Source organism: Macrobrachium rosenbergii, chromosome 56, assembly GCF_040412425.1.
Source record: "Macrobrachium rosenbergii isolate ZJJX-2024 chromosome 56, ASM4041242v1, whole genome shotgun sequence".
NCBI classification, from domain to species: domain Eukaryota; kingdom Metazoa; phylum Arthropoda; class Malacostraca; order Decapoda; family Palaemonidae; genus Macrobrachium; species Macrobrachium rosenbergii.
Window position 1 is genome coordinate 21,040,728 of NC_089796.1, and position 26,440 is coordinate 21,067,167.

General features: G+C 37.2%; 1 protein-coding gene across 5 annotated transcripts in view; it reads left to right on the forward strand.

Moving 5' to 3' along the window:
• Tpst (tyrosylprotein sulfotransferase) overlaps positions 1–26,440 on the forward strand; it is a 329,702-nt gene that overhangs the window by 221,691 nt on the left and 81,571 nt on the right. The window contains exon 2 of one of the 5 annotated variants that reach the window (XM_067100834.1): positions 5,866–5,933. The exons of the other annotated variants lie outside the window; for them this stretch is intronic. Within the exon in view, the coding sequence (XP_066956935.1) occupies positions 5,876–5,933 (58 nt within the window). The 5' untranslated portion in view covers positions 5,866–5,875. The remainder of the gene's footprint in view (positions 1–5,865; positions 5,934–26,440) is intronic. 5 annotated transcript variants of the gene reach the window in all.

Below are 26,440 nucleotides of genomic sequence, written 5' to 3' on the forward strand. Positions count from 1 at the left end.
GTTTCTGCTTTATCACTTCCTATCTGAGTTGTTCTCTTCCAGCAGAGAGATATCCAGTCCTCATTGATCTTCTGCTCCTTCTCATATATGGTTTCTAGATCCGCAAATCTGTTTTGGTTTTAAATTTCGAATACTTCTGGTGCTCATCGTCAAGAATTTTTTTGTTTTTACCTAGATATTTTGTCAAATTTTTTATTGGGTGCTTTAATTTCAGCTCTAGTGTCGTAATGACAAGTTGGTAATCACTGCCAACATCTCTTTTGTAGCTCATAGCATTCCTCGGGTATCCTTTTTCTCCCTCGGTTCATAGCTGTGCAAACTATTTGACAGCAGTGGCTGGCGTCTGGAGATGTCCAAATGTATTTAAGGATGTCCTTGTGTTGGAAAAGAATAACTCCAATTCTGAGATTACTTGCTGCGCAAAAAATGAATAAATTGCGCCCCATTTTCTTTGCGGTCGTTCTCAGAACTTCCTTGCACATTACATCACGTAAACCCTCATTGTTTCTACTAATTTTGCTTTCGTATTAACAACAGTCTCTCTCTCTCTCTCTCTCTCTCTCTCTCTGTGGTATTGCACCTCTAACATTCTGTTCTTCCATATAGAGTTCCTTTTTCATTTCTTCGTAGAGGTCATTCGTTGGCGCACAGCACACTGTAACACTCAATTAGGACTCATTGGCTAAAATACACTAAATGATAAGGCGCAGTTCCTAGCTGGCTAAGGCCAGTCCCCTGCCGTTGGCGCATATATATATATATATATATATATATATATATATATATATATATATATAAATGTGTGTGAGTATATATTATATTTATATAATCGGTATCTGTACTTAAGGAACATAGATTGTTAAACTCTTGACCATTTGTTAATGTAACTATGAATATGTGGAAGCATTTTTGTGTATGCATGTGTGTATGCGCTCGTATGTAGAGAATGTAATTATATGCGAGTGTCATGTGTAAGTTTTTATGTTCTAAATGTAACATGGGTGTCTCCACGTACCAGATTATTGTTTTCAAATTTAGTTTTTTGAGAGTTATACATCAGGTTGTAAGGATGGTAGCGTAGCAGAAAAGCTTTATTCTGTGTTACAAAGTTTGCAGTGATATTGAGAGAGGCAGGGGTCAGGGCAGGTTAAGCTAAGAGCCGTTAAATTAAAGCCTGGCAACATATTGAAGCTATTCAGAAGACGCACAAAGTGGACGCCACCATTTTTTTTAATTGCGCTCTAGGTTGTGGGAACGTGTTTGTGTATGTGTACATATCATTGCCATTCTTTCTTCATTTTAATACTTGTTCCTCATTGAAGTAAGGTTGTATAACTCTGTATAACTCAGGAGTGTATGTATTTTCACTATAATTTTAATTTGGAACACAGATACACGGTTGGGCCTAAATTTTGAGCAGTTTGCTCAACTTTTGGTATGATCAACTCATTATACCTCCCTGATAAAACCTTAGCGCAAAATGAATTTCCGTTTTAATAACGTTCTGAAAGCTTCGTGAAGCCATAGGATCGTTTTATCTGCAAAATCTACGAATAAATAGAACTGTGGCTATGTGGTTATAATCTCGTCAGGTCAGCCATGACTCACGAATTTGTTTTTGTGAGAGTGACGTCATCTCATCCTAACCTTGAAGGACATAATCGCTTCGGCTGAAGCTGTCCCAGTGACCGTGCCGCTGATCCAGTGACCTGGATTTGAGAATGAGTGCCAAGACGTGAACATTTTCGACGCAATTAAGGTGTTCCACTGTCAGCTAAATCACCTTATTTACTTCATTATTAGAGGCAGATAAGGTGTTTTATTTTTTCGGAATTTGATTTTTTTTTTTTTTCATTTCAATATCTCGGGTCTATTTGTGGACGTTTTTGTGCCAATCAAACAATTTTCAGGCTTTTATATTTATCTTTTTGTACAGCATCAGTTCAGTATTGACTCTCTCTCTCTCTCTCCCTCTCTCGCTTCAGTAGATTAACACACCGATAATTGCCTATTTGTAATCATAATCACATTTACAATCTCTCTCTCTCTCTCTCTCTCTCTCTCTCTCTCTCTCTCTCTCTCTCTCTCTCTCTCTCTCTCACTGCAAATCAGTTGATCATTCCCACACGCCCGCGCTAATTGCTCGGTTCCACCATCACTAATTAACGGAGTTTGATTGGCATAAGCTGCCTGGGAGATTTATTTATAGATGTAGGACAGGCTGTGGGCATGTTCCAATAAATTGGGAATGGAAAGGCTCGGTAGCCACTGGAGGCAAGGTCCGCCGAATACGCGTTCACACACACACACACACACACACACACACACACACACATATATATATATATATATATATATATATATATAATGTGTGTGTATTATAATAATAATGTGTATATATATATATATATATATATATATATATATATATATATATATATATATATATATATATATATATATGTGTGTGTGTGTGTGTGTGTATGTATGATTACAGTGACACGTGACTTTTACATAAGTTGAACCACAGGTGAAGAAATAACATTCTGGGAGTAGGTCTGAACAGTTTCGACATTTATATATATATATATATATATATATATATATATATATATATATATATATATATATATATATATATATATATGTGTGTGTGTGTGTGTGTGTGTGTGTGTGTGTGTGTGTGTGTGTGTGTGTGTATGTATGTATGTATGTATGTATGTATGTATGTACTGTATATATATATATATATATGATTATAACAACACGTGACTTTTCTCTAAGTTGAACCACAGGTGAAGAAATAACATTCTGGGAGTAGGTCCTGAACGGTTTCGACTTTATTTCGTAGCATTGACGGAATGAAGTCGGGACCGGTCAGTAACATCTCGATGCTTCAGCCAATTTTCTTCCATTGGCTGGTATCATCCACAGCTCACTTCCGTAGAGGAGAGTTTGCTCATCAGTCCCGTTATACATTCTATAGACATTCCAAGCTTCTTCCAGTCTTTTCACATCCTGCTACCTTTCTTGCAATATTTCATCCGAAATATTGACTACCAGCCACTAATGTGATTCTGCTGCTAACGTTCTTTCTCCAACCACATTAGCATTCATTGTTCCATCTTCCGGATTTCCCTTCACCCTCATAGCCTTACTCTTGCTCACATTTCCTCACATCTTCTTCTTCTTGCAAACGCTTCTACTAGTCTCTGCTGTGTCTCTTCATTAGCTCCGCTCAGGACTTTATCGGCCATTCAACACGCCATTCACTACCCATCTTAATATCCTGTAACTTTATACTAACATCTACTCTCTCTGACTTGTCGTATCACTCCATTCATGACGACATTACACTCTTACCTCAGCTGTGTTTATATGCATATATAACTGTATTTACAAAGCTGAAAATAATGATTTACTGTGTTCCGCACTTTTGCAGTAATATATTCACACAGGTTATTCGCATTTCAACAGAGCTTGCATGTACCTGGGAGAGAGAGAGAGAGAGAGACTTCATTTCAGGTATCGTAAATGAATATTGTGAAAGAGGAAATTACATTTCAAGCTGGTTTGTTTTGATGAGGCGTCAAACGAGTAGCATCCATTCCCCTTACCTTTCCCCCTGCCACTTATTCCCCTCCTCTCTTCCATCCCCTACCCCTCTTTTACACACGCCTACCTTCCACCCCCTCTCCCCACGATCCTTGCCTACCCTCCCCTCCCTTAGTACTTCCGCTGGACTCATGTCTCTCCGTATTGCTGCAACATGGGTGGCCTGTTTGTTCTGAAAATACACCTGGGAATTATGCAAGGACCTTGTTAAAAAGCACAGTTTAGAGAACGGGTGCCATCATTAATTACGGCCTCCCATTATTTCAGGCAAATTGCTTTTTCCTCTCTCTCTCTCTCTCTCTCTCTCTCTCTCTCTCTCTCTCTCTCTCTCTCTCTCTCTCTCTCTCTCTCTCATCGATTACAACTTCTGATGGTTGTGAATCACTGATCCTGTGTACTGTATAGCCTATAACCCCCCTCTCTTTTTCTCATCGATTACAACTTATGATGATTGTGAATCACTTACCCTGTGTACTATATAGCCTAAATCCCCCCTCTCTCTCTCTCTCTCTCTCTCTCTCTCTCTCTCTCTCTCTCTCTCTCTCTCTCTCTCTCTCTCTCTCTCTCTCACCTCATATGGTGCCTGCAGAGCAATACCCCCTCGTTTTACGTTAAAATTCTCTGCATGTGGCACGTCGTATTTCGTATGAAAGTTAGGTCTGACGTATTGCTTTCAGTGACATGACAAAAACGACCAAACCCACTAAGTTGGGACCCGACTGCAATTCATGACCCCAGAATGGACAAAACCATTCTACAGGTTACAGGAACCCTTCCTCTCTCTCTCTCTCTCTCTCTCTCTCTCTCTCTCTCTCTCTCTCTCTCTCTCGTAAACTGACCTGTAGGTTGTCCTGTTGAAGTCTGAATATGTGGCATATGAATGGATAACACACGTTCAGCGCACATAGGAAACCCGTTACCTTGTCATTTTTCTTCTCTCTTTTTTCTTGAGTGTGGCGTGGTTATATTCTGGCTGGTTTAATAGTCTTGGTAATGCTTTCATGATTTTATGTAATTTATATGTAAATATATTTTATCTCTTCTTATATCACCTAAGCTGGCTTTGGAATGTCCTGGTCCTTATTTTTTTAACTCCAGCAGAAAATATATAAACAAAAAAATAATCCTATAAAAGCAGAACTTACTCAAATGGCGTTTTGCCGCAAAGTGCAGACTGACAGGTAGAGTAAACGATCGATAGATGAAGAAAGAATCGATAGATAAGGAGAGGGTTGGTGATTGTGTTTTGGAGAGTGTGCGTTCGCCTTCTGTCTTAGGGAAGGAATTGATGGGCATCAAAACTGACTGTTTTCTATTGATTAAAATGTGGGAAGGAAAGAGAGCTGCCCGAACTGAACGCCTCGCTTCTGTGGTGCAAGTTCTCATGTTGGTGTCAAGTTACGTGTTGGACAGGAGAACCAGTGCATATTTTGGCGAAGAGAGAGAGACAGAGTATCCGTTGGTGATGGAGGGCTCTTGGTCTGGTGTTGGTCAGTGGAAACTTTTTTGTTGGGGTATGTCAGTGAGGAATGTTGTCTTTTGTTTGTTAGTTACCAGAGAAGAATGTTTGTTAGTCCTTGAAGAGAGCGATCGTTTTGATATCTCTTGAGTGTAAGTTCGCGTTTTTTACGCGTCTATCAGCTGTGCAACTGTGCGTATTTGATTCGTCTATTTATTTTTAATATTGGTAAAGAGAATGTTTTTGCTTTTTTTGATGTTTATGAGTGATAAAGTTCGTGATATGTCAGTGAGGAAATGGTAAGTTAATTTGGTATTTGACAATGAGGAAGGGATTGTAGAATTGTTCATTTGTTCAATAAAAAAGTAAGTGAAAAAATGGTATATTTGTGTTTCGTTTTTGTCATAGATCAAAATGCGTTTGTTTGGTGTTTACGTTGAAATTACTTATGTGTAGGTGTTACATTTGAAAAAGAAAGAAGTTATAGGCCTTCATGTAAATGTAAGCGTAACAAAAGTTGAAAATGAAAAACTAAAGCTGACCATTCTTACTCTTTGGTCTTGCGGAAGAGCAAAATCGTGTTATTAATTAATGTTGTTTTTTGTGGGAAAAGGAGTTGGAGACAAGTTTGACTCCAGAGAACGGTGCGGTAATGGAGAGTTCTTTCAGTTTGTAATTACACGTGTATTTAGAGTTTTTTTTTTTTTTTAAGTGTTAGTTGGTAAGATGTAATGAGGTTTTGGTGTTAACTATGTGTATGATGACTGTTAATATTTTCCCCTCTATTTCAGGTGAGTAAAAATGACGTCATCTCAGTTATTGGTGGCCAGACTGGTGGGTGGTCTAGCCGTATTTACAGGTGAGTTTTAAATTGGGTTCCCTTGCACTCGTAATGAGTTCACAGGTGCACAACAGACAAACATACAAGACCTACTTTCCACTGGTCGTCGTTTGCCGGGTTTCCCCATTTTTCCAGACCTCGTCTCTCTCTCTCTCTCTCTCTCTCTCTCTCTCTCTCTCTCTCTCTCTCTCTCTCTCTCTCTCTCTCTCTCTCCAAGCAGTCCGTAAAACTCCAAAGGAATAAAAGATCAGGTCGGAAAAGAAAGTCAAAATGTAAAATGGGTGTCGCGTGTTGACCTGACATCGAGGATCCTGTTTTTCGCCATTCATTTTTTAACAGGATTCCGCATGGTAATTTATTTATGGGCAGGTCGCGTTGTTTGCTCTATCTTTTTGGCTCTGCTGGTTCTTTGTGCTTTTGTACGTACGTAAATGATAAGCCTTTTTTTATTGTTTATTATTCCGGGCAAGAGCACACAAAAACCACTTTGTGTTCGGAACGTTGTCTGTATATATGCAATATATATATATATATATATATATATATATATATATATATATATATATATATATATATATATATATTTATTTATTTATTTCTGTTCCCACGTGATTGTGTGTTGATGATTTCTATCTTATTCACTCAGAGGGATAATTCGAATGAAATGTTGTCTATTGGGTCATTGCTGAGTCAGGAAGTTGGGAAAACTCGCTGGTATGCAAGCAGTTAGCTTGCCCAGAGTAATTCCTTAGGTGCAGTTGCTCTCAGGTTCCAACTTCTTTTAGACTTGTATGTGCCCAGTGGATAAACGCCCTTGCTTTCCACCTGAGAGACCTGGGTTCGATCCCGACGTGAGTCAGAAATTTATTTATATATATATATATATATATATATATATATATATATATATATATATATATATATATATATATACTCTATATAATGTGTGTGTTCTGACTCACATCAGGATCGAACCCCAGGTCTTTCAATTGAAAGGCAGAAATTTATTTCTGTTCCACGTGATTGTGTGTTGATTATTTCTCTCTCTCTCTCTCTCTCTCTCTCTCTCTCTCTCTCTCTCTCTCTCTCTATATATATATATATATATATATATATATGAATTAATTTTGTTTGTTTAGTGCTCATATTTTTATTAAACAATTTTGGTGAGTAAGCTCTTTTGAGAAGAGTATCTTCTCTGCCAATTTTTCGTAACGCAAACTAAAAAAATCAACTCTTCCACTGCCATTTATGCTCGTATACATATCACCAAGCACAGACACCCTTTCGCTGTTCTAAAACCGAGTTCATACATTTGCTTCGTAATTGTCTTTTTTATGCTATACAGTTATTGCTTTTTTCGAGAAATTGTATTTCTCATGGTGTTTACATACGTATAATCAAATGCACTTTATGAGTATTATATATTTTGAGGAGTATCTATACGCACGTTTGTAGATAGCATTTTTAATAAGGCTTTACGCTATAGCCTACATATTGCGTGCTTAGGATGCACATTTATTAACATACAAAATTGTATTTCGTATATAAAATCCTTATTGATGAAGTCGTAGTTTTTCGTTGAGATTGTTTATGAATTAAATTTCTTGTGTTGCGTACTGTAGGTGGGTGAATCTGCTGAAGTTATGTCTACCGGAGTTTCTTGAATGGGCTGGCGAAGGAAGAGTGTAGCAGTGATTGAAGTCTTGTCATGTTATAAATTCACCTATTGTTAGGTAAATATGAATCATCTTCGTAAAGGAATTACACATATTTTAGGTTTTCTGTTGGGTCTGTGGCCCACTTTGACTCTTGCTTCTGTACCAGACCACTAAAGTCACACTCGTTCTTCAGCAACGCGTATGTATCATTGTCAAGAAAGAGCACTGACTCGACAATCTTCTTTTATCCGCTCCAGAAATGAGTGCGGGCGTCTGAACGCTAAAATCTTGTAGGTGGCGTTTGCAATTTGCGAAGAGCAACTACAAGGCAACTGCAGGGTAGCTGTCACCGTTACATGCAAAGGAAAATGTTACGTTAGAGGAACTTGTGCCATTACATGCATAGGAGGAGCAACTGCCAAGTGACTGGACGGTCGTTATATGCGTGGGTTCTGCAATAAACTGCGTCAGAAGACGAGAAAATTCGTCGCGAGCCACGGCCAATTAAATCGAAATACCCGAGGGCTTTAAAATTTGCTGCGAGAGGAGGAAAAATGATGAAATTCAGCACAGTGAAGTATTTATGTTCTTGAAGCTGATGTCAGTTATCACCGCCCGCAACGGAGTGTCTCTGTCTGTCTGTCTGTCTGTCTCGTTCTGTTCGTAAGAGGTCTGAATTATGGATAGATTTCAGTGGCCGTTTTGGGTTTTCATATGCCTCTGTCTCCATGCTTGTTACTTTGTCTCTTTGTTCCTGAAATATCTCAAAATGTTATAGATGGATTTTAATGTGATTTTGAACGGCTGTGGGCCAAGAGAGAGTTAACCAGATTTTCAGATAAAATCAATTTTTTAAGGCGTATGCGCTGGACTTTGCATGAAGGTTAGAATTGACTCAACACTATGGAATAACAACTTTCCAGTATCTTTAATTTCAATGTATAGCTAATGTTTAGATCACTGATTTATGCAGACAAATTGTAATTGGCTTTTTAACTTTGCCCATACTGCATGCTGCTCATAAGAGAACGCATTCTCTCTCTCTCTCTCTCTCTCTCTCTCTCTCTCTCTCTCTCTCTCTCTCTCTCTCTCTCAACCTGTTTCTGTTTTGTAAAAACTTTTCTCTCACTCTCGTCTGTTTTATGTCAAAAACTTACTACTATAGCTTACTCTTTTTCACACGCTCAATACAGATCCCCCAATGATATCTTGTAATGACATTTATGGTTTTTCATTCTCTCTCTCTCTCTCTCTCTCTCTCTCTCTCTCTCTCTCTCTCTCTCTCTCTCTCTCATCGTTCTTCATTACCTATTATTTGGACCCTTTTTCCATTCTCCCCTTTGTCAGCGTGATAGCGCTCTCATCAGGTGATGTTGTTTCAGCGAACTCTTTTCTTCCATTTTTAATCTTTTTGCTTTTGGTTGTGCCTGTTCCCGTTCCCCTCTCGCTCTTTGCTTTACTGCTTTCTTTATTGCATGATTTGCATTTCCTCCCTTCGTTCTGAATTCGTGCTTAATGCATTTTGCTTCCTCTCTCTCTCACTCTCTTTCTCTCTCTCTCATTTCTGCTTTGTGTAGACTTTTCAGTATCTCTCTCGTCCGTTCTATATAAAAGAACTTGAAATTCTCTCTCTCTCTCTCTCTCTCTCTCTCTCTCTCTCTCTCTCTCTCTCTCTCTCTCTCTCTCACAGAGTCCCCTTGGAAATTCATTATTATTTCCTGGAATATTAGTTTATTCGAGGAAAACAATGCCGTCTCCCCCGTCTTGTGCCCTAATGAATTCAGGAATTGGAAGAGAGAGAGAGAGAGAGAGAGAGAAGAAGAGAGAGAAGAGAGGGGAGGTTAGGAATAGAAAGTCGATAATGAAGATAGGTTAAAACGTAGCAGTAGTCATATATTAAAATGCGTCCTGTGGTCTGTGTTAAAAGCAGACTTAATTCTCTGAAGGAATAGAAAGAGACATTCAAAGGAGAAGTTTGGCTATTTGACCGGTGTTTAATTATATAAAGTTTTTGTGGTATAATTATTTTGTTATTGCTAAAGTTGTTTGATGAAACCTCTAATTAGAGTACAAACTTTTTTCTCGAGATTGTGTGATCAAAAGCTCTCTCTCTCTCTCTCTCTCTCTCTCTCTCTCTCTCTCTCTCTCTCTCTCTCTCTCTCTCTCTCTCTCTCATCATTTTCTGTTTGTATAGACCCTGCAGTATCTCTATCCCTGCTGTATAAAGAGTATGACTCTCTCTCTCTCTCTCTCTCTCTCTCTCTCTCTCTCTCTCTCTCTCTCTCTCTCTCTCTCTCTCTCTCTCTCTCTCTCATCGTTTCTGTTTTGTATAGACCCTGCAGTATCTCTATCCCTGCTGTATAAAGAGTATGACTCTCTCTCTCTCTCTCTCTCTCTCTCTCTCTCTCTCTCTCTCTCTCTCTCTCTCTCTCATCGTTTCTGTTTGTATAGACCCTGCAGTATCTCTATCCCTGCTGTATAAAAAGTATGACTCTCTCTCTCTCTCTCTCTCTCTCTCTCTCTCTCTCTCTCTCTCTCTCTCTCTCTCTGTCGTTTCTGTTTTGTGTAGATCTTTCAGTTTCTCTCTCCCTGCTTTATATAAAAGAATAAAAGAATTCTCTCTCTCTCTCTCTCTCTCTCTCTCTCTCTCTCTCTCTCTCTCTCTCTCTCTCTCTCGTTTTCTATTATGCATAGACCTTGCAGTGTCTCCCTGCTTTATATAAAGAATATGAAATTCTCTCTCTCTCTCTCTCTCTCTCTCTCTCTCTCTCTCTCTCTCTCTCTCTCTCTCTCTCTCTCTCTCTCTCTCTCTCTCGTTTCTATTATGCATAGACCTTGCAGTGTCTCTCCCTGCTTTATATAAAAGAATATGAAATTCTCTCTCTCTCTCTCTCTCTCTCTCTCTCTCTCTCTCTCTCTCTCTCTCTCTCTCTCTCTCTCTCTCTCTCTCTCTCGTTTCTATTATGCATAGACCTTGCAGTGTCTCTCCCTGCTTTATATGAAAGAATATGACATTCTCTCTCTCTCTCTCTCTTTCTCTCTCGCTCGTTCGTCTGTTTTTTATAGACCTTTCAGTGCCACCCCCTCTCTCTCTCTCTCTCTCTCTCTCTCTCTGTCTCTCTCTCTCTCTCTCTCGTTTCTGTTTTGTGTAGACCTTTCAGTTTCTCTCTCCCTGCTTTATATAAAAGAATATGAAATTCTCTCTCTCTCTCTCTCTCTCTCTCTCTCTCTCTCTCTCTCTCTCGTTTCTGTTTTTGTGTAGACCTTTCAGTTTCTCTCTCCTGCTTTATATAAAGAAATGAAATTCTCTCTTTCTCTCTCTCTCTCTCTCTCTCTCTCTCTCTCTCTCTCTCTCTCTCTCTCTCTCTCTCTCTCTCTCGTTCGTTTATGTTTGTATAGTTCTTTCAGTGCCCCCTCTCTCTCTCTCTCTCTCTCTCTCCTCTCTCTCTCTCTCTCTCTCTCTCTCTCTCTCTCTCTCTCTCTCGTTCGTTTGTTTGTATAGACCTTTCCAGTACCCCCCCTCTCTCTCTCTCTCTCTCTCTCTCTCTCTCTCTCTCTCCTCTCTCTCTCTCTCTCTCTCTCTCTCTCTCGATTTACCGCTACGAGGCTGGACGGATTTAAAAGCCAGGGTAAACTGAAGCTGGAATACAATTCTAAAGCTTGCCAGTACAATGAAAAGAGTAATAACAGCACCGTGTAATTCGAAGGACGAATGAGGAAAAAAAAATGAACACCTTAATCATTTCACGAGCCTTCGTAACGTTGCTTTAAGTACATTTCAAGCGGAAAGATTGCAGTGGCTGACAACGAGGCCCGAGAAACCAGGCAAGAGTCAAATGAATTTTGTATGCCGTAATGGACGCGTATTGGGATTTAACCTAAAATATTTTGTTGTGTTTCAAAGTACAGCACAATAGCGCTTAATGACTTTTCTCCGTGCACAATAACCATTTTGATATTTTTCCACATATTGAAATAAATAGGTTTTCATGGTGTACATTGCAGTTGTCTGGCTCAAAGCTTTGGTGTCGAAAGTACGCCTCACTCTTTGTAGTGACCTTTTATCATCTTTTGCGTTTTTTTTTTTCAAATTTTACTACAAAAGTGACAAGTCGGCTATTTATAGTCGTTCATATGGATTGTTGATTGCATAGAATGCCCTTACATATTTTCTACAAACACACACACACACACACACACACTTACACTTACACACTCAACCACACATATGTGTGTGTCTGTATATAATATTATTTTATACACACACACACACACACACACACACACACATATATATATATATATATATATATATATATATATATATATATATATATATATATATATATATATATATATATATTTATTTATTTAAATAACGAAAATGTAAAAACGTGATGATTATAGGAACAAAGTTTCAGCCACATGGTCACAGCAACTCTGTTATTTATTACATCTAAATCTTTGGGTATGACGGCTAAAGTATCATCATCATAACGGTACCATGTTACAAGAAAAAGGAAAATCTTGGGGATGTAAAGGCCTTCAAGAATTTCCATATATAAATTTGAAAGAACAGTTGCTGTGGCCATCTTGGTAATAAGACGAAAGTACTTAGCATCTCCATTGGGTCACTCTCCTTCGTGGCTGAAACTTTGTTCATACAGATATACTGTATATATATATATATATATAAAATCTGTGTATATATAATGGTGTGTTTGTAATTACACACTTATGAGATAACGGTCAAGGGTTTGGTATGTAGTAACACACACACTTGAGTTCTGTAGCGATAGCCCTCACTGTTAAAGTACATGTGTCCGAGAGAGAGAGAGAGAGAGAGAGAGAGAGAGAGAGAGAGAGAGAGAGAGAGAGAGAAGAGAGAGAGAGAGATTGCGTTTGTAGAGCTAAGCTTCTGGGAATATATATAATACATAGGTACTGAGATGAAGGCGGGCAGGAACACAGAGGAATTTGACATTTTGACAGTTTATTACAACTTTTCGCAATACGGTATTGCATCCTGAGGGAATTCTACAATAGATAAAACTAAAAAGTTTTAAAAGCTTTTAAAAATTATAAAATTAAAATTAATAGTTATCTGTAAGTCAACTTAACAGGAAATTATACTTAAAACGCACAGTAAGTTACATTAAAACATAATAAGTTACATTAAAACACTCTTATAATAAAATTGCACAATAATTCACAATTAAACAAGGTTTATTCACAAGCTCCTCTCTTCCTTTATAATTAAAGGAAGAGAGAAGCCAACCTGCCAGAGCAAAGTCTAGAGTAAAGCCAAAAGCAGAAATGAAAAGTAGACAATAAGAACCGTTAATTAAGAATAACAACAAAGTCAAAATAAAAAAAAGTTGAACAGCCGAGGACTGAGTATTTAAAATAGGAACAAGTTCTTTTATTTTCAACGTCTCTAAAATTAACAAGTCTTTTGAGTTGTTGACCTGTCCAACTGTGGAAGAATCTTCGTATTCAATGCTAGTTTTACACTTCAAAGAATGATTTCTTAAATTAGATGTTTCTGGGTTGGACAGGCGACATCCCGTTCAGTGACTAACCCCCCTGTGAAAATCGAATCGTACCCTAAGAAGACGCTTCGTGCATGATCCCACATAATTTCCCATATCACATCTGGGACACGTATACTTGTAAACCACATTAGACGTCATCAAAGGGCAGGGTCGGTCTTTTACTCTGAAAAGGGAGCCAATTGTCAGCGGATATTTCGGAATCAAATTTACATCAAGGCCATTCAAATGCTCACTGATTATTTTAGTAAAGCCTGCGCGGAAGTTGTCAGCGTTTATGTAAGGAAAAGAAGCATAGAATTTTTTCTTTGCAACATTCAAAAACAAAGGGCTGTTAGAGAACTTTTTACCGAGTAATTTCTGTGTGACCATGTTAATGATCTTGGTAGGGAAACAGTTATCATTAAAATATTTGTTAAGGAAGGCAGTTTCATTGTGAAAAAGTTTCAACACCACTATTTTTGGGGAAGAAAACATTTACAGGTTGGGGCTCCAATTTTTATAGTTTTGTTTTTATAACTTGAAGTTAAATTCTATTTATACCCTTATCCATCGAGCACTGTTACTCACTTCAGGCTGGCAACTTTTTCACAATGAAATTACCTTCCTCTACAAATATTTTAATGATAGCTGTTTCCTTACCAAGATCATTAACAGGGTCATACAGAAATTACTCGGTAAAAAGTTCTCAGTAAGCCCTAATATTTGAATGTTCGGAAAGAAAAAAATTCTGTTCTTTCTCCTACATAAACACTGACAACTTCCGTGCAGGCTTTACTAAAATAATCAGTGAACATTTGAATGGCCTTGATGTAAATTTGATTCCGAAAAATCCGCTGACAATTGGCTCCCTTTTCAGAATAAAAGACCGACCCTGACCTTTGATGGCGTCCAATGTGGTTTACAAGTATACTTGTCCCAGATGTGATATGGGAAATTATGTGGAACCCACGAAACGTCTTCTTAGGGTATAAGTCGACTCTCACAGAGGGTTAGTCACAGAACGGGATGTCGCCTGTCCAACCTAGAAGCATCTAATATAAGAAATCATTCTCTGAAAATGTAAAACAAGCATTGAATACAAAGATTCTTCCACAATTGGACAGGTCAACAACTCAAAATACTTGTTTATTTTAGAGACGTTGAAAATAAAAGAACTTGTTCCTATCTTAATTTAAATACTCAGTCCTCAGCTGTTCATTTTTTTTTATTTTGACTTTGTTGTTGTTCGTAACGCTTCATATTGTTTACTTTTCATTTCTGCTTTTAGTTTTACTCTAGATTTTGCTCTGGGGTGTCAGCTCCTTTCTTCCTTTAATTATTTATATATTTATTTAATGGACACCTTGTGAATAAACCTTGTTTAATCATGAATTGCTGTATTGTGCAATTTTATTATAAGAGTGTTTTAATGTAACTTCTTGTGTGTTTTAAGTTTAATTTCCTGGTAAGTTGACGTATAGATTGTTATTAATTTTAATTTTGTAATTTCTAAAAGTTTTTTTTTTTTTTGTACTTTTTATTTATATCTGTTGTAGAATTACCTGAGTGAGGATGCAAAACGTTTTGCGGAACGTTGAATGAACTCGTTAAAATGTCAAATTCTGTCTGTTCCTGGCCGCCTTCATCTTCATTTTCTGTGACTGCCGAGTGGCTCTTCTGCTATATTACATTATACATAGTATATATATATATATATATATATATATATATATATATATATATATATATATATATATATATATATATATAATATATATATATATATATATATATATATATATATATATATATATATATGTTTATTTATATACATATGTATGTATGTATGTATATTGCATATGATACAATTGTATTTTAGAATTTTGCTTTCTTTTTCCTGATGTGCTTGAAGCGTGAATAAAATCATTATAGTTGCATTCGTCTATTTAGAAGACTGCAGAGCATATTTATCAGAAAGATAGAAGTTATTATTATTATTATTATTATTATTATTATTATTAAGTGGAAAACAGAGCGAAAGTGTTAATGATGCCCTTTAATGTGTTGACGTTATTTTATTTCAACGATTTTGGCTACCGACGTATATAAAAAACAACAAATAAAGAGATTCCAGCAAAGACATGAATATAATAATTGCTAAACCAACAATATAAATAAAGAAGAAAGTTGTGATGGTTACTTTTAAAGAAGTATTTTAGTCTCTCGTATACTAAGAATGTGCAATGATTTTAAGATGTAATGGTAGTACGGGACGGTATAGCATTTGGTGTAACTACTACTAAAACTATTACTATTTTTCGTTGGTTTCACTCCAGTGCTCAGTGGAAGTCAGTATTTCCCTTTTTTTTTTAACTATTATGATTAGTGCTATTAAATAACAGCAGTAGCAGCAGAAGTAGTTACAGTTCCTGTGAAAGTGTTATGAGATAAATATATGTTTTATCTTCTGTGTGATTATCCTACCACTCGTCCTTTTCATTGCATTTAGTGGAATTAAAGTCTTCATTCGTGTTATGGTCTGGGTAGAAAGACAAACAGATGAGAGAGAGAGAGAGAGAGAGAGAGTCAACAAACTACCTTACTAGAAAATAATAAACATACAGTACCTTGAGGACGACATACGTCTTCGTATCTCTCTCTCTCTCTCTCTCTCTCTCTCTCTCTCTCTCTCTCTCTCTCTCTCTCTCTCTCTCTCTCTCTCTCTCAAATATATATCGATGCTGTCGCCTATTGATCCCCACCCCACCACCATCACCACCACCATCATTGCCATGTCTTCCTCCCCCCATCTCCTTCCCCCCACCAATTCTCTTCATCGCCATATCTTCCTTTGATGCTTCCTTTCCAATTAACTTTATATGATATTCTCACCCTTGTCCATTTTCTCTCTGTTTTCCTCCTCCTCCTCCTCCTCTTGTTTCTCTCACACGAGAAGAGTGTTAGTGTAAAGTATCTCTCTCTCTCTCTCTCTCTCTCTCTCTCTCTCTCTCTCTCTCTCTCTCTATACTCCTCGTGGTGCAGTGGTAGCGCACTGTAACCACAGGCTGAGAAGCCTGTGTTAGATCCCCAATTGGAGCGAGGAAAGGAACTGTGTGTAATATTTTGGAATCCACCATGCCTCTGTTGACCTAACTGTTCAAATTTCGACTCGTTTTTGGTCAGCTGTTAAGGGTCGCAGCTCTCTCTCTCTCTCTCTCTCTCTCTCTCTCTCTCTCTCTCTCTCTCTCTCTCTCATATTCTGACTTCTAGTGTGTTGTCTTACCAGGCTGTGCTTCGTAATTATGATTATACCGCAGTCTTTCTCCATGCATATTGTGTTGAAGCGTTGTTATGGAAACGGTGATATAATTCATTTGTCAGAGTTTATTCATTCCTTTTGGCCCAGTTCAGTTATTCATCAGGAATTCTGCATTGAATGATGTTCTCTCCCAGTTCCTGCTTCCGCTGCATTGAACGATGTTCTCTTTCACTTCCTGCTTCCGCTGCTGATAAACGGGCACTTTTCCACTTTTCATGTACATAAAGTGTGGTCTCCGTTTCCACAATGCGTCGACGACACTTTAAATTTAAACGCTTTAAGATCACTTGATTTCGTATTCCCTCAATGTGAGACATTTCGAATATCGCTGGAAATGATTTTACAGGAAATATCGTCAAGTGGAGATTAGTTTCAAGGCACGGTGAGTCAGACTTGACTCTTGTAATTATGATTTTTTTTTCTATTCACGCGACTTCGTTTACTAGAATTACCTAGTAATAGGATTTAGTTTGGAAAAGATTTTCCGATGTCTGACCTTCAAGGTTTTATGTTGAATTTTTATGTATGTGGTTAAGTACGTTTTTGGTTTAGTGTATGATATATATATATATATATATATATATATATATATATATGTGTATACATATATACATGTTTATATATACATGTGTATGTATGTATACATATATTTATATATATACACATTATATATACATACATACATACAAGAGTATATACGTGTAAGTATGTATACATACATAAAATATATAAATATATATATATATATATATATATAATATATATATATATAATATATATATATAACATATATATATATATATATATATATATATATATAAACGATGCAAAGCATTGTACGTACAAGCAGAGATTAATGGGAAACACGCTGATAGCCATGCACAAACAGACACCAGAAGACAGTCAGTGCGGACACAGAATGAAATGAATTGCTTGGAGAAGTATGAAGGCTCATTGTAAAGGCGCATCGTTACGAGGTACAGTTATTCCTATTGTGATAACCCGTAATTGGCACGCACACAAAGGAACAGGTGACCAAGAGTAACAGCAATAATTTAGCGTGAATTATTCCCACGTGAAAAATTGTCTAGTTAGACCGTGCGCATTTTGAGGACTTTTTTTTTTTAGGGTTCATATATCTTTATTGCTGCGGTCGCTGTTTTATATTTTTTACATTATTTTTGGGGGAATGTATGCCTGAGTTTGCATGGTCACCTTGGTCAGGTGGTTACCAGTGCAGCCTCGGGGTTCCGAGATAGTTCCTGAAAGGTAAAAATAGCCTAGGTTAAATGCGCGTCCTCATATATTAATATTCACACAGTAGGTACCTGTCTGGAAGTCAAGTTTGGAAGATCTTGAAACGTCGTCATTGATTGTGTTTTATTTCTTTGGGTTTTGGTTCTGCGGTTATTGGCTATTATGAGACACTATTCTGATGAACTCGAAATCTATTGACCCTTTCAGTTGATGGAGGACCTTCAGTAAATTCGTCCCTGTTTTGACGAACTGTCGTATCCCATTTTTTTATTTTTTTAAGTTTTTGAGTTTTCCAGCAAAAGTGTCTCAGTTTTTGATACCCTTTAACATATCAAAATTTCAGTTATCTGCGATGTCAGATTTTTCAACAAAATTTCCTCAAAAGATGAGCTATTTGGAAGCTCTGAATAATATCAAAATCTTTGAAGACTATTTTCTCAGTATGAGGAAAAATGGGTTACAACAGTTCGTCAAACTAGGGACGAATTGTACCCTTGATTTATGTGTTTTCGTGGTTGTGCTTCCATTTATTGGCGGTCTTTTGCTACGGTTGTTGTTAGTTGGCATCACAATCATCATGATTGAGGGTATAATCGTTATTGTTATCATCTAGTCTTAAGTAAGGGCTTCTAATATCAACATCAAATGATCTGAGTGTCGCTGTCTTCTTCCCAGTTATTATATTACCAATTTTGTCATCCTGATTGTTAAATCAGTAGCCTATATTCTTTACTCATCATTATATCAGTTCCTAGTGTCACCCTTCTAGTAAATCATCATGATATACGTCACCGTATATGTTATTTTCGTCATCATCATCATTTTTCGAGTCGTGATGTTTTTGAATCGACATTCCAACAGCCATCACCACCATCCAGTTATGAAATGATCTCATTCCCCACTGGTCATCATACGAGTTATCAACATCATCATCATCATGTTTTCACTACCAAGTGGTTCGTTATATCTGCAATCATCATATAAATCATCACTTCGTGGTCTTCATTAAATCATCACTTTCTCGAGTGTCATTCTCATCGCATTGCAGAGAACCCGCATGTTAGGCTAGTGCCTTAGGGTGAATGAGAGCCAGTAATTCATTCTCAGTGGCCTTTTTTGAAGTTTTTTTTTTTCTTTCTTTTCATCATTGTGCTGTTATGTCCTTTATTTTTCGTGACTGAATTCTTCGACCCCTGTTGTTCCAGCGTCACTTTTTATGCTTCCTGTATATTTTATGATTATAGAAGACTTGGTATCCTGCATTTTCATTATTGTTCTCTGCAATTTGGGTCGCGGTTTTTTTCTTTTGTATGTTTTTTTTTTATGTTGGTGCATGTTTCTTCGCTCTGAATTTCTTTCCTTAATTTTGTATTAAATTTTTTGAATGGGACAGAAGAACTGGATTGATATTTGCAAAGGCTTCGTCTGTAGTTTTTAATGCTTAACTTCCTTTATAGCTGTGCGTCTGTAGGTATGCGTAAAGAGAGAGGTGGTGCAGCAGTATGTCGTGAATGTTATTTTAGCCTTTAAAAAGAAAATTAGTTTCTATTTACATGCTGTTTATTTATAACTGCCACTGCAATTACTACCGCACTGTTATAGTGTTATCGTTAAAAGGACAGTTATATAATAATGTTTCAAGAGAGTGATGTTACCTTTATTCATCATATCTTGAGTTATTTTGTGCTGATAGAAAATTCCGGAAGTGTAAGGTAATGAAGACTTTTACTCTGCCTAGAAAATATTAATATCAGGTGATTGAAGGAAAGTACCAAGCAGATACCGTTTGCCTTTTCCTGCTGACAAACGTTTTTGTAATGTCGGTGTTGTAAAAACAGCGTTACGCGAAAACGTTACTGGGAGTGTATGCAGACCTTAGCAGTATGGTGTAAGCCGGCAGTGGTGGCAGTGAGGCTTGAAGAGATTGGAGCAAGAGCAAGTTGCACTTCACTGGCTGTAAACGGTTAAAAAAAAATACATAGAAAATATCATATACCTGGCTCTCATTGTTCTGTCATTGTTACGGCGCTGCTGGTCGATTTATTGAATGAATTATTGGACGTGATGTCGCTCCCACGTCTTGGGAGTAGGTGGAAGGCAACATTTCGGACACTGAATTATGTTATGAAATTTTCTCTCTCTCTGTCTGTCTCTCTCTCTCCTCTCTCCCCCCTTCCTGTTGTTGGAGGGGCCAAGGTAGGATAGTGACGATACCCAATCCTAAACCCTTTTTTGCGGACGTGAGATAGGCTTAATTGTGTAAACTCATGGTAGAGTTAATGAAGCTAATATGTTTGAGAACAAAATCTTTTTAGTTTTCTGTAAAAGGAAACCATTGAGATGGCTGCTTGTCTGTCCGTCCGCACTTTATCTGTCCGCCCTCAGGTCTTAAAACTACTGAGGGCTAGAAAACAGGGTGTTATGCTGATCATCACCCTCAATCATCAAACATGCCAATTGGAGCCCTCAGCCTCAGTAGTTTATTACTATTAGGTTAAAGTTAGACGTAATTGCGCGTCTGGCACCGCTATGGGTGCCAACAACACAGGCCACCACCTGGCCGTGGGTGAAAGTTTCATAGGCCGCTGCTGAAAGTTTCATAGGGCGTGGTTGAGTTTCATACAGCATTATGCGCTGTGTAGAAAACTCGATTGCGCGGAAGAAACTTCATCGCCTTTTTTACTTGTTTTCTCCAGCGCTGTGTTGTCAAAGCAACAAAAGGTCGTCTGCAGGAATCGGTGACAAGAAGAGGAAGAAGGGTATGGGCAATTGCATGGAGTGATTGGGTCATCCTTCTGACCTTTAAGGAGCTATGGAGGGGCAATTAGGTCATTGGAATACACCCGCACCCATATCCTTGCACGCATGCGTAATGTCACGTGACTTGCTTTTAAAGTCCTTTCGGGTTGTTTGCTTGGCTACCTGGGTATGTGACAGAAGACGGTTGTTGGAGCGGAGTTTGATGTACATTTTTTTCGCATTGAGTTGGCTTCATTTTTTCAGTTGTCTCTTTTTGGACTTGAGGCGGGTTGCAAAAAGTAAAAATAAAATGCTATACAATGCTTTATGTAATTTCATTCATTATCTCCGTACAGTTCAGTTTCTGTATTTTGACTTTACTTTTCGCCATTTTAAAGTGCAAAGACAGCCATATACTGAAAAACATAAGTACATGTGTATGTATATAATCCAGGCAATGTTTGTCCAAACTTTGCCGTTTCCCAATTTAGCTATCCTATTTTGCACACACGGATTTAAGTCGCTGCTCACCTTTAAACCCTCCCCCCCATTTACCTCTCACTGTTCCTTTGGGGGGTCTCATTCCCAGTTATTCAGCAATCCCCCCCCACCCCCGTCTTCCCTTGATCTTGCACATGCATCGAGTTTTATCAAATAATGACATCATAATGAGGTCATTGACCCGTCCGAACTTGATTAGCATTTAATTACTCTTTGATTATGATTAGTTTAGAGACGCATAATTATGCGCCTCGGTCTCCTGAGGGCAGTGATATGTTGATTCATGGACAGAGAGAGATTTTCTGTTGGAGAATTTCCTCCGTTATAATACTTTATCCTCCATTATAGAATTACTTCCACGCGATGACAGGCCCCACTGAAAAGTAGATTGGAAAATACCGGGAAAGTGAAGGAGGCAGAAGGGACGTCGAATAAAAGGAGAATTGAAGTTGTTTTCCAGCAGGAATCGAAACATTTATCCCATCTTGGAAACCATTTTCCCTCTTGCTAATCACGTGGTCATTGTCATAAGGGTTTTGAGTTCCTTGAGAAGGTTCTTTGGGGCTTTGATTTTCTGAGTGGAATGGGTGGTCATCTGATGGGTAATTCCAATTGTATTTGAAGGAATTAGTGATGTGTTAATATATGATTTTGTTTTTTTATTCTTATTAAGTGAGTTTGTTGTTCTTCAATTCATATCCTCTTGGATTAGAAGATCGGGTGACCGTTCCTGAATAAAGTTCGGTTACCAGCGTTGGGTGCTTTCATCCCTGTAGGGCGAGGTTACCTCGTCGAGGCCCTCCCATTTCGTGTTCTGATCTCGCTCTCTCTCTCTCTCTCTCTCTCTCTCTCTCTCTCTCTCTGCAACCCACTAGGCCGATTGACCACCCTTTACACAGATAACGATTAGGCCAACTAAAATCCAATAGTTTTTTTTTTTCGAGAAAAAGACCCGCACTGCCAGGCGAGCGTCTTGCCAGCGAGTAATCGGACTCACTGTTGATCCGTAGGTTACCAGAGCACGATAATGAAACCTGCAGACTGGCTGGCCTCAGCTATAGTGAGGGGATTGTCCCATCTCCGAAAGGCAACAATTAACCGCCTGATGAAATGAGACAAAATTAGGTTTTGGAGATTACAAAGAATGAACTCAGATTTTTGGGGGGAGGGAATAAAAAGAATAGGGAAGTTCCAAATACGTAAGAATAAATGACCAGTGACAGTGTGTGATTCTTGAGTCCATAATCCTCAGTAATGCTTTTCCGAAGTAGTATACTTGAAATAGGTCGAAACAAAGTGATATGAGAGGTCTCAAAAACCAGGTGTGCGTGGGGATTAGTCACAGCGCGCCCCGAAGGGCAATCTGAGCGAGCTGAATTTTTATTATTGTCGGTGCCATCATGTATCAGTTGCAACAGCGGCGAAAATGCCAATGACTGAAAGGACAGCGATAAACGCCTTAAGAAGAAGAGATAAAGGAAACTTTGGGAAGAGGAGGATTTCTCTCCACCGTCTCTTGTTCCTCATCCTATCTACTCCTCCCACTCATCACCTCTCGATTGATTTCTTGTCGAGACTCAATGAGGATTACTTCGCTAAAGTGTGTCTTCTCTTTCACAGACTCTGATTCAGCTCATGAGAACAGAGAGAGAGAGAGAGAGAGAGAGAGAAGAGAGAGAGAGAGAGAGAGAGAGAGAGTGGTCCTTAAGAGCATAGAAAGAGAAAACTTTAAGCTATTAAAATCCTCGTAAGAACCGAAGAAGAGAGATAGATAACCGAATATTAATCAAGTTCACAAGATCAAGAAAAGAGAGAGTGAGAGATAGCGTATGTATGCAGATGCACCACAGAAAATGAACCACTGGGTATAAATCCTGACCCCCCCCCACATACACACACATACATACGGATACTTGATAATGTGGACTGTTTGTCCAAGAAAGCTTGTAACTTTTCTGAATAAATACTCCATTAGATACCATCCAGTTTGAATGAGGTCCTTTTAGTAATATATAAATATATATACATACATATATATATATATATATATATATATATATTATATATATATATATATATCTATATATATATACACATATATATATATATATATATATATATATAATGTGTGTGTTTGTAGCAAAGAGAGAGAGAGAGAGAAAGAAAAGAAGAGAGAAAAAGAAAGAAAAGAGGTATAGGAAGATTAGTATCTATTAAGCTTGGTTTACGTGACAACTAATGAATTGTCATTGCGAGGAGACATGCAAATGTGATATATAAATAACATTTATCTTTTAAACAAATTTAACATTGTTGCAGCCTAATGCAGTAGTAAAAAGGGTGCTCGCGGCAAATGTTAATTACCTCTATAAATAGGAAGAGTCTTATTGTGAAGGTATGTACGAAGGCGGTACAACCTGCGGTAATGAGTTTTTAATGATCATTTTAGGCGAGCAATTTGGATATTAAAGATGCCTTTCTCTCCCGGATGAAATGTAGAGGCTGTTTCGAGAAAATTGAGGCGCCTATCCGGGAGTCGGGGATGGGCCTTGCAGTACGTGCTCTTCGCTTAGAACAGCTGATTTAGAAGAAAAGAAGAAGATTGAAGATTTCAAGTCGGGAGAGAAAATTCTTTGTCATTTTGGATCATCCAGTTGCAGTTTATATATGTATATATATATGTGTATATGTATATATACACACACACATATATATATATATAGCATATATATATATATATAATATATATATATTTGTTTATTTATGTGTGTATACGAGTATGTATATTAAGGTTTGTTTTAAATGTCAGTAACGATTAGAATTTGACCAGGCTGGACTCGGCGCTTAAGTCCTCTCTTTAAAGCAGGCTTAGGAAAGGAATGACTCTATAATCTCTCACCAAGAGGTTTAAACCATAAAGATTGGCGATTGTTTCAAAGTTATCATGTGGACATAATACGGTGATTTCATTCGCTTTCTAGAAGTGTAGCTACAGTGTTTAACTAATAAAATCAGCCTATGTTCTTGTGACTTGCAGGTCAGGCCAAACCTTTTGAAGATAAGAGGTCTGTCAGTGTATATATATATATATATATATATATATATATATATATATATATATATATATATATATAATAATATATATATATATACATATACACATATATATATATATATATATATATATATATATATATATATATATATATAATATATATATATATATATATACATACATACATACATACATATATATATATATATATATATATATATATATATATTATATATATATATATATATATATATATATATATATATATATATATATATATATATATATATATATATATATAATATGTACTCGTATATATATATATCTGTTTATCCTTCTATCTGTCTACATCTATCTGTATATATATATATATATATATATATATATATATATATATATATACATACATATACTTTTTATCACATCTTAGTGATTCATTTACAATCAGTAAGCTACAAACGTCTTTTAATATCCAATTCGCTCTACCTCCGGAAATAATATATTTTCATATATGTTTCGAAGGGAATTTTTTTTTATATACATATATATGTGTATATAGATAGATAGACAGATTATATATATATATATATATATATATATATATATATATATATAATATGTACATATGTATGTATGTATGTATGTATGTATGTATGTATGTATGTATGTATATATATCACACATACTGACAGACCCTCTATCTTCAAATGTTTTGAACTAACCTGCAAGTCACAAGGGCGATAGGCTGTGATTTTTATTAGTTAACATTGTAGCTACAGTTCTAGCTAGAAAACGAATGAAATCACCGTATTATGTCTACATGATAACCTTATAACAATCGCCATTTTTCATGATTTAAACCTCTTGTTGAGAGATTATAGTCATTCCTTTCTTAAGCCTGCTTTAAAGAGAAGAGTTAGGCGCCGAGTCTAGCCTGGTCAAATTCCAATCGTTACTGACATTTAACCCAAACCTTAGTAGCCTTATGCAACTGGGAATGGGTTGTAATGAGCCCAGAAAGCTGGATGACTAGTGATAGAGGAAGATTGATATGTTGAGAAGATAGCCTCAGTGCAGTTTTGTATTTCCATCAGGGCGATGAATGAGTGAATTATTTGTAGATGAGTGTCTCACTTACTACCAGTGTTTGTGCAAATTATTTATGTAAATGATATATTTATGATTCAATAAATTAAATAGATAAAGAAGATGGATGAAATTAACTTTGGCCTTTACACACAATGCTGTCACCAGATTTGTACTCGCACTCCCTCAATCACATGCAGCCGCTGCAATGCAAATGAGATAAAGAGAGAACGACTATTGCCTTTCATTGCGAAGCCGCAGACGGTCGAAGCGTAAACGTATCTTTGCCTTCAGAAGAACACCTGACTTTTGTTCTGTTTGTAGGTCAACTTCTTTTGTCTATTTTCGTGACGAGACTTTTTATATTTTTCTATTATTGTCAGACTTGTGTTTCGTTATGTTTTTCTGGTTTATTGTAGTTGGCGTTATTTTGTTTGTTCCCTTCTCTATATGTTGGCTGATTTTCTTATTTGAATGTGGTGGACAGGAGTGATGGCGTGGCATTTATTTTCCATATTTTCCACCAGGACTGCTTGTAATTAATCTTTTAATGTGAAAACAGTAAAGTTGTAACGCAAGCATATAATTTTAAATAAACAAACATTTCTTGTTGGAACAGTGCTTTCCACGCATTTGGTAACTGCTCCAAAACTGTATCAAGGGAACGGTTTAAGCACCAATATCGTAATGAGTTGCTAGCTAGGTCCAAGGTCATTGGCTAGGACATTTTCATAACTCGAAGAGTGGATTAACCAGCGGGAACTCGATCACTCATATGTGCAACAAACCCTAGGAGACTTTTGTTAACTGCAGTGGGATACAGTGAGACTCGTGAAGCCCACTCGGTGGAATAATGGACTATTTACATTTTTGTCAACTCAGTATTTTCCAAATAATTTAAATTGGCGACTTTTAAATATTTAAAAGACAGCGTACACCCGTGGGTGGAGGGTGCACTGTAGGTATTACTTTTGGTTCTTTGCAACGTCCCTTCTGCCTTTAACTCCAACCCCTTTCAGTCCTTTTACTGCAACTCCGTTCAAATACTCTTCTTCCATCTTCTTTCAACCCTCTCGTAACAGTTGTGTCGTAGTGCAACTGCGGGGCTTTGCTCCTGTTACACCGTTAAAAGCTTTTACTCCCAGTTTCCCTTTCAGCGTTGAATGACCTCATAGATCACAGCGCTTGGCCTTTGGCCTAAATTTTATGTTCCATTCCAAAGGACGGCACATTGTTGTGATCCTCTTCTTCTTAACAACTTCACCTCTCACTCATCACAGCTCCTGACTCTTTTGTGTCTTGTTCATCGACTTGAAATTTCCTGTTTGTTCTGTATACTAAATAAATGCTTACAAAGAAGACAGTGACTAGCA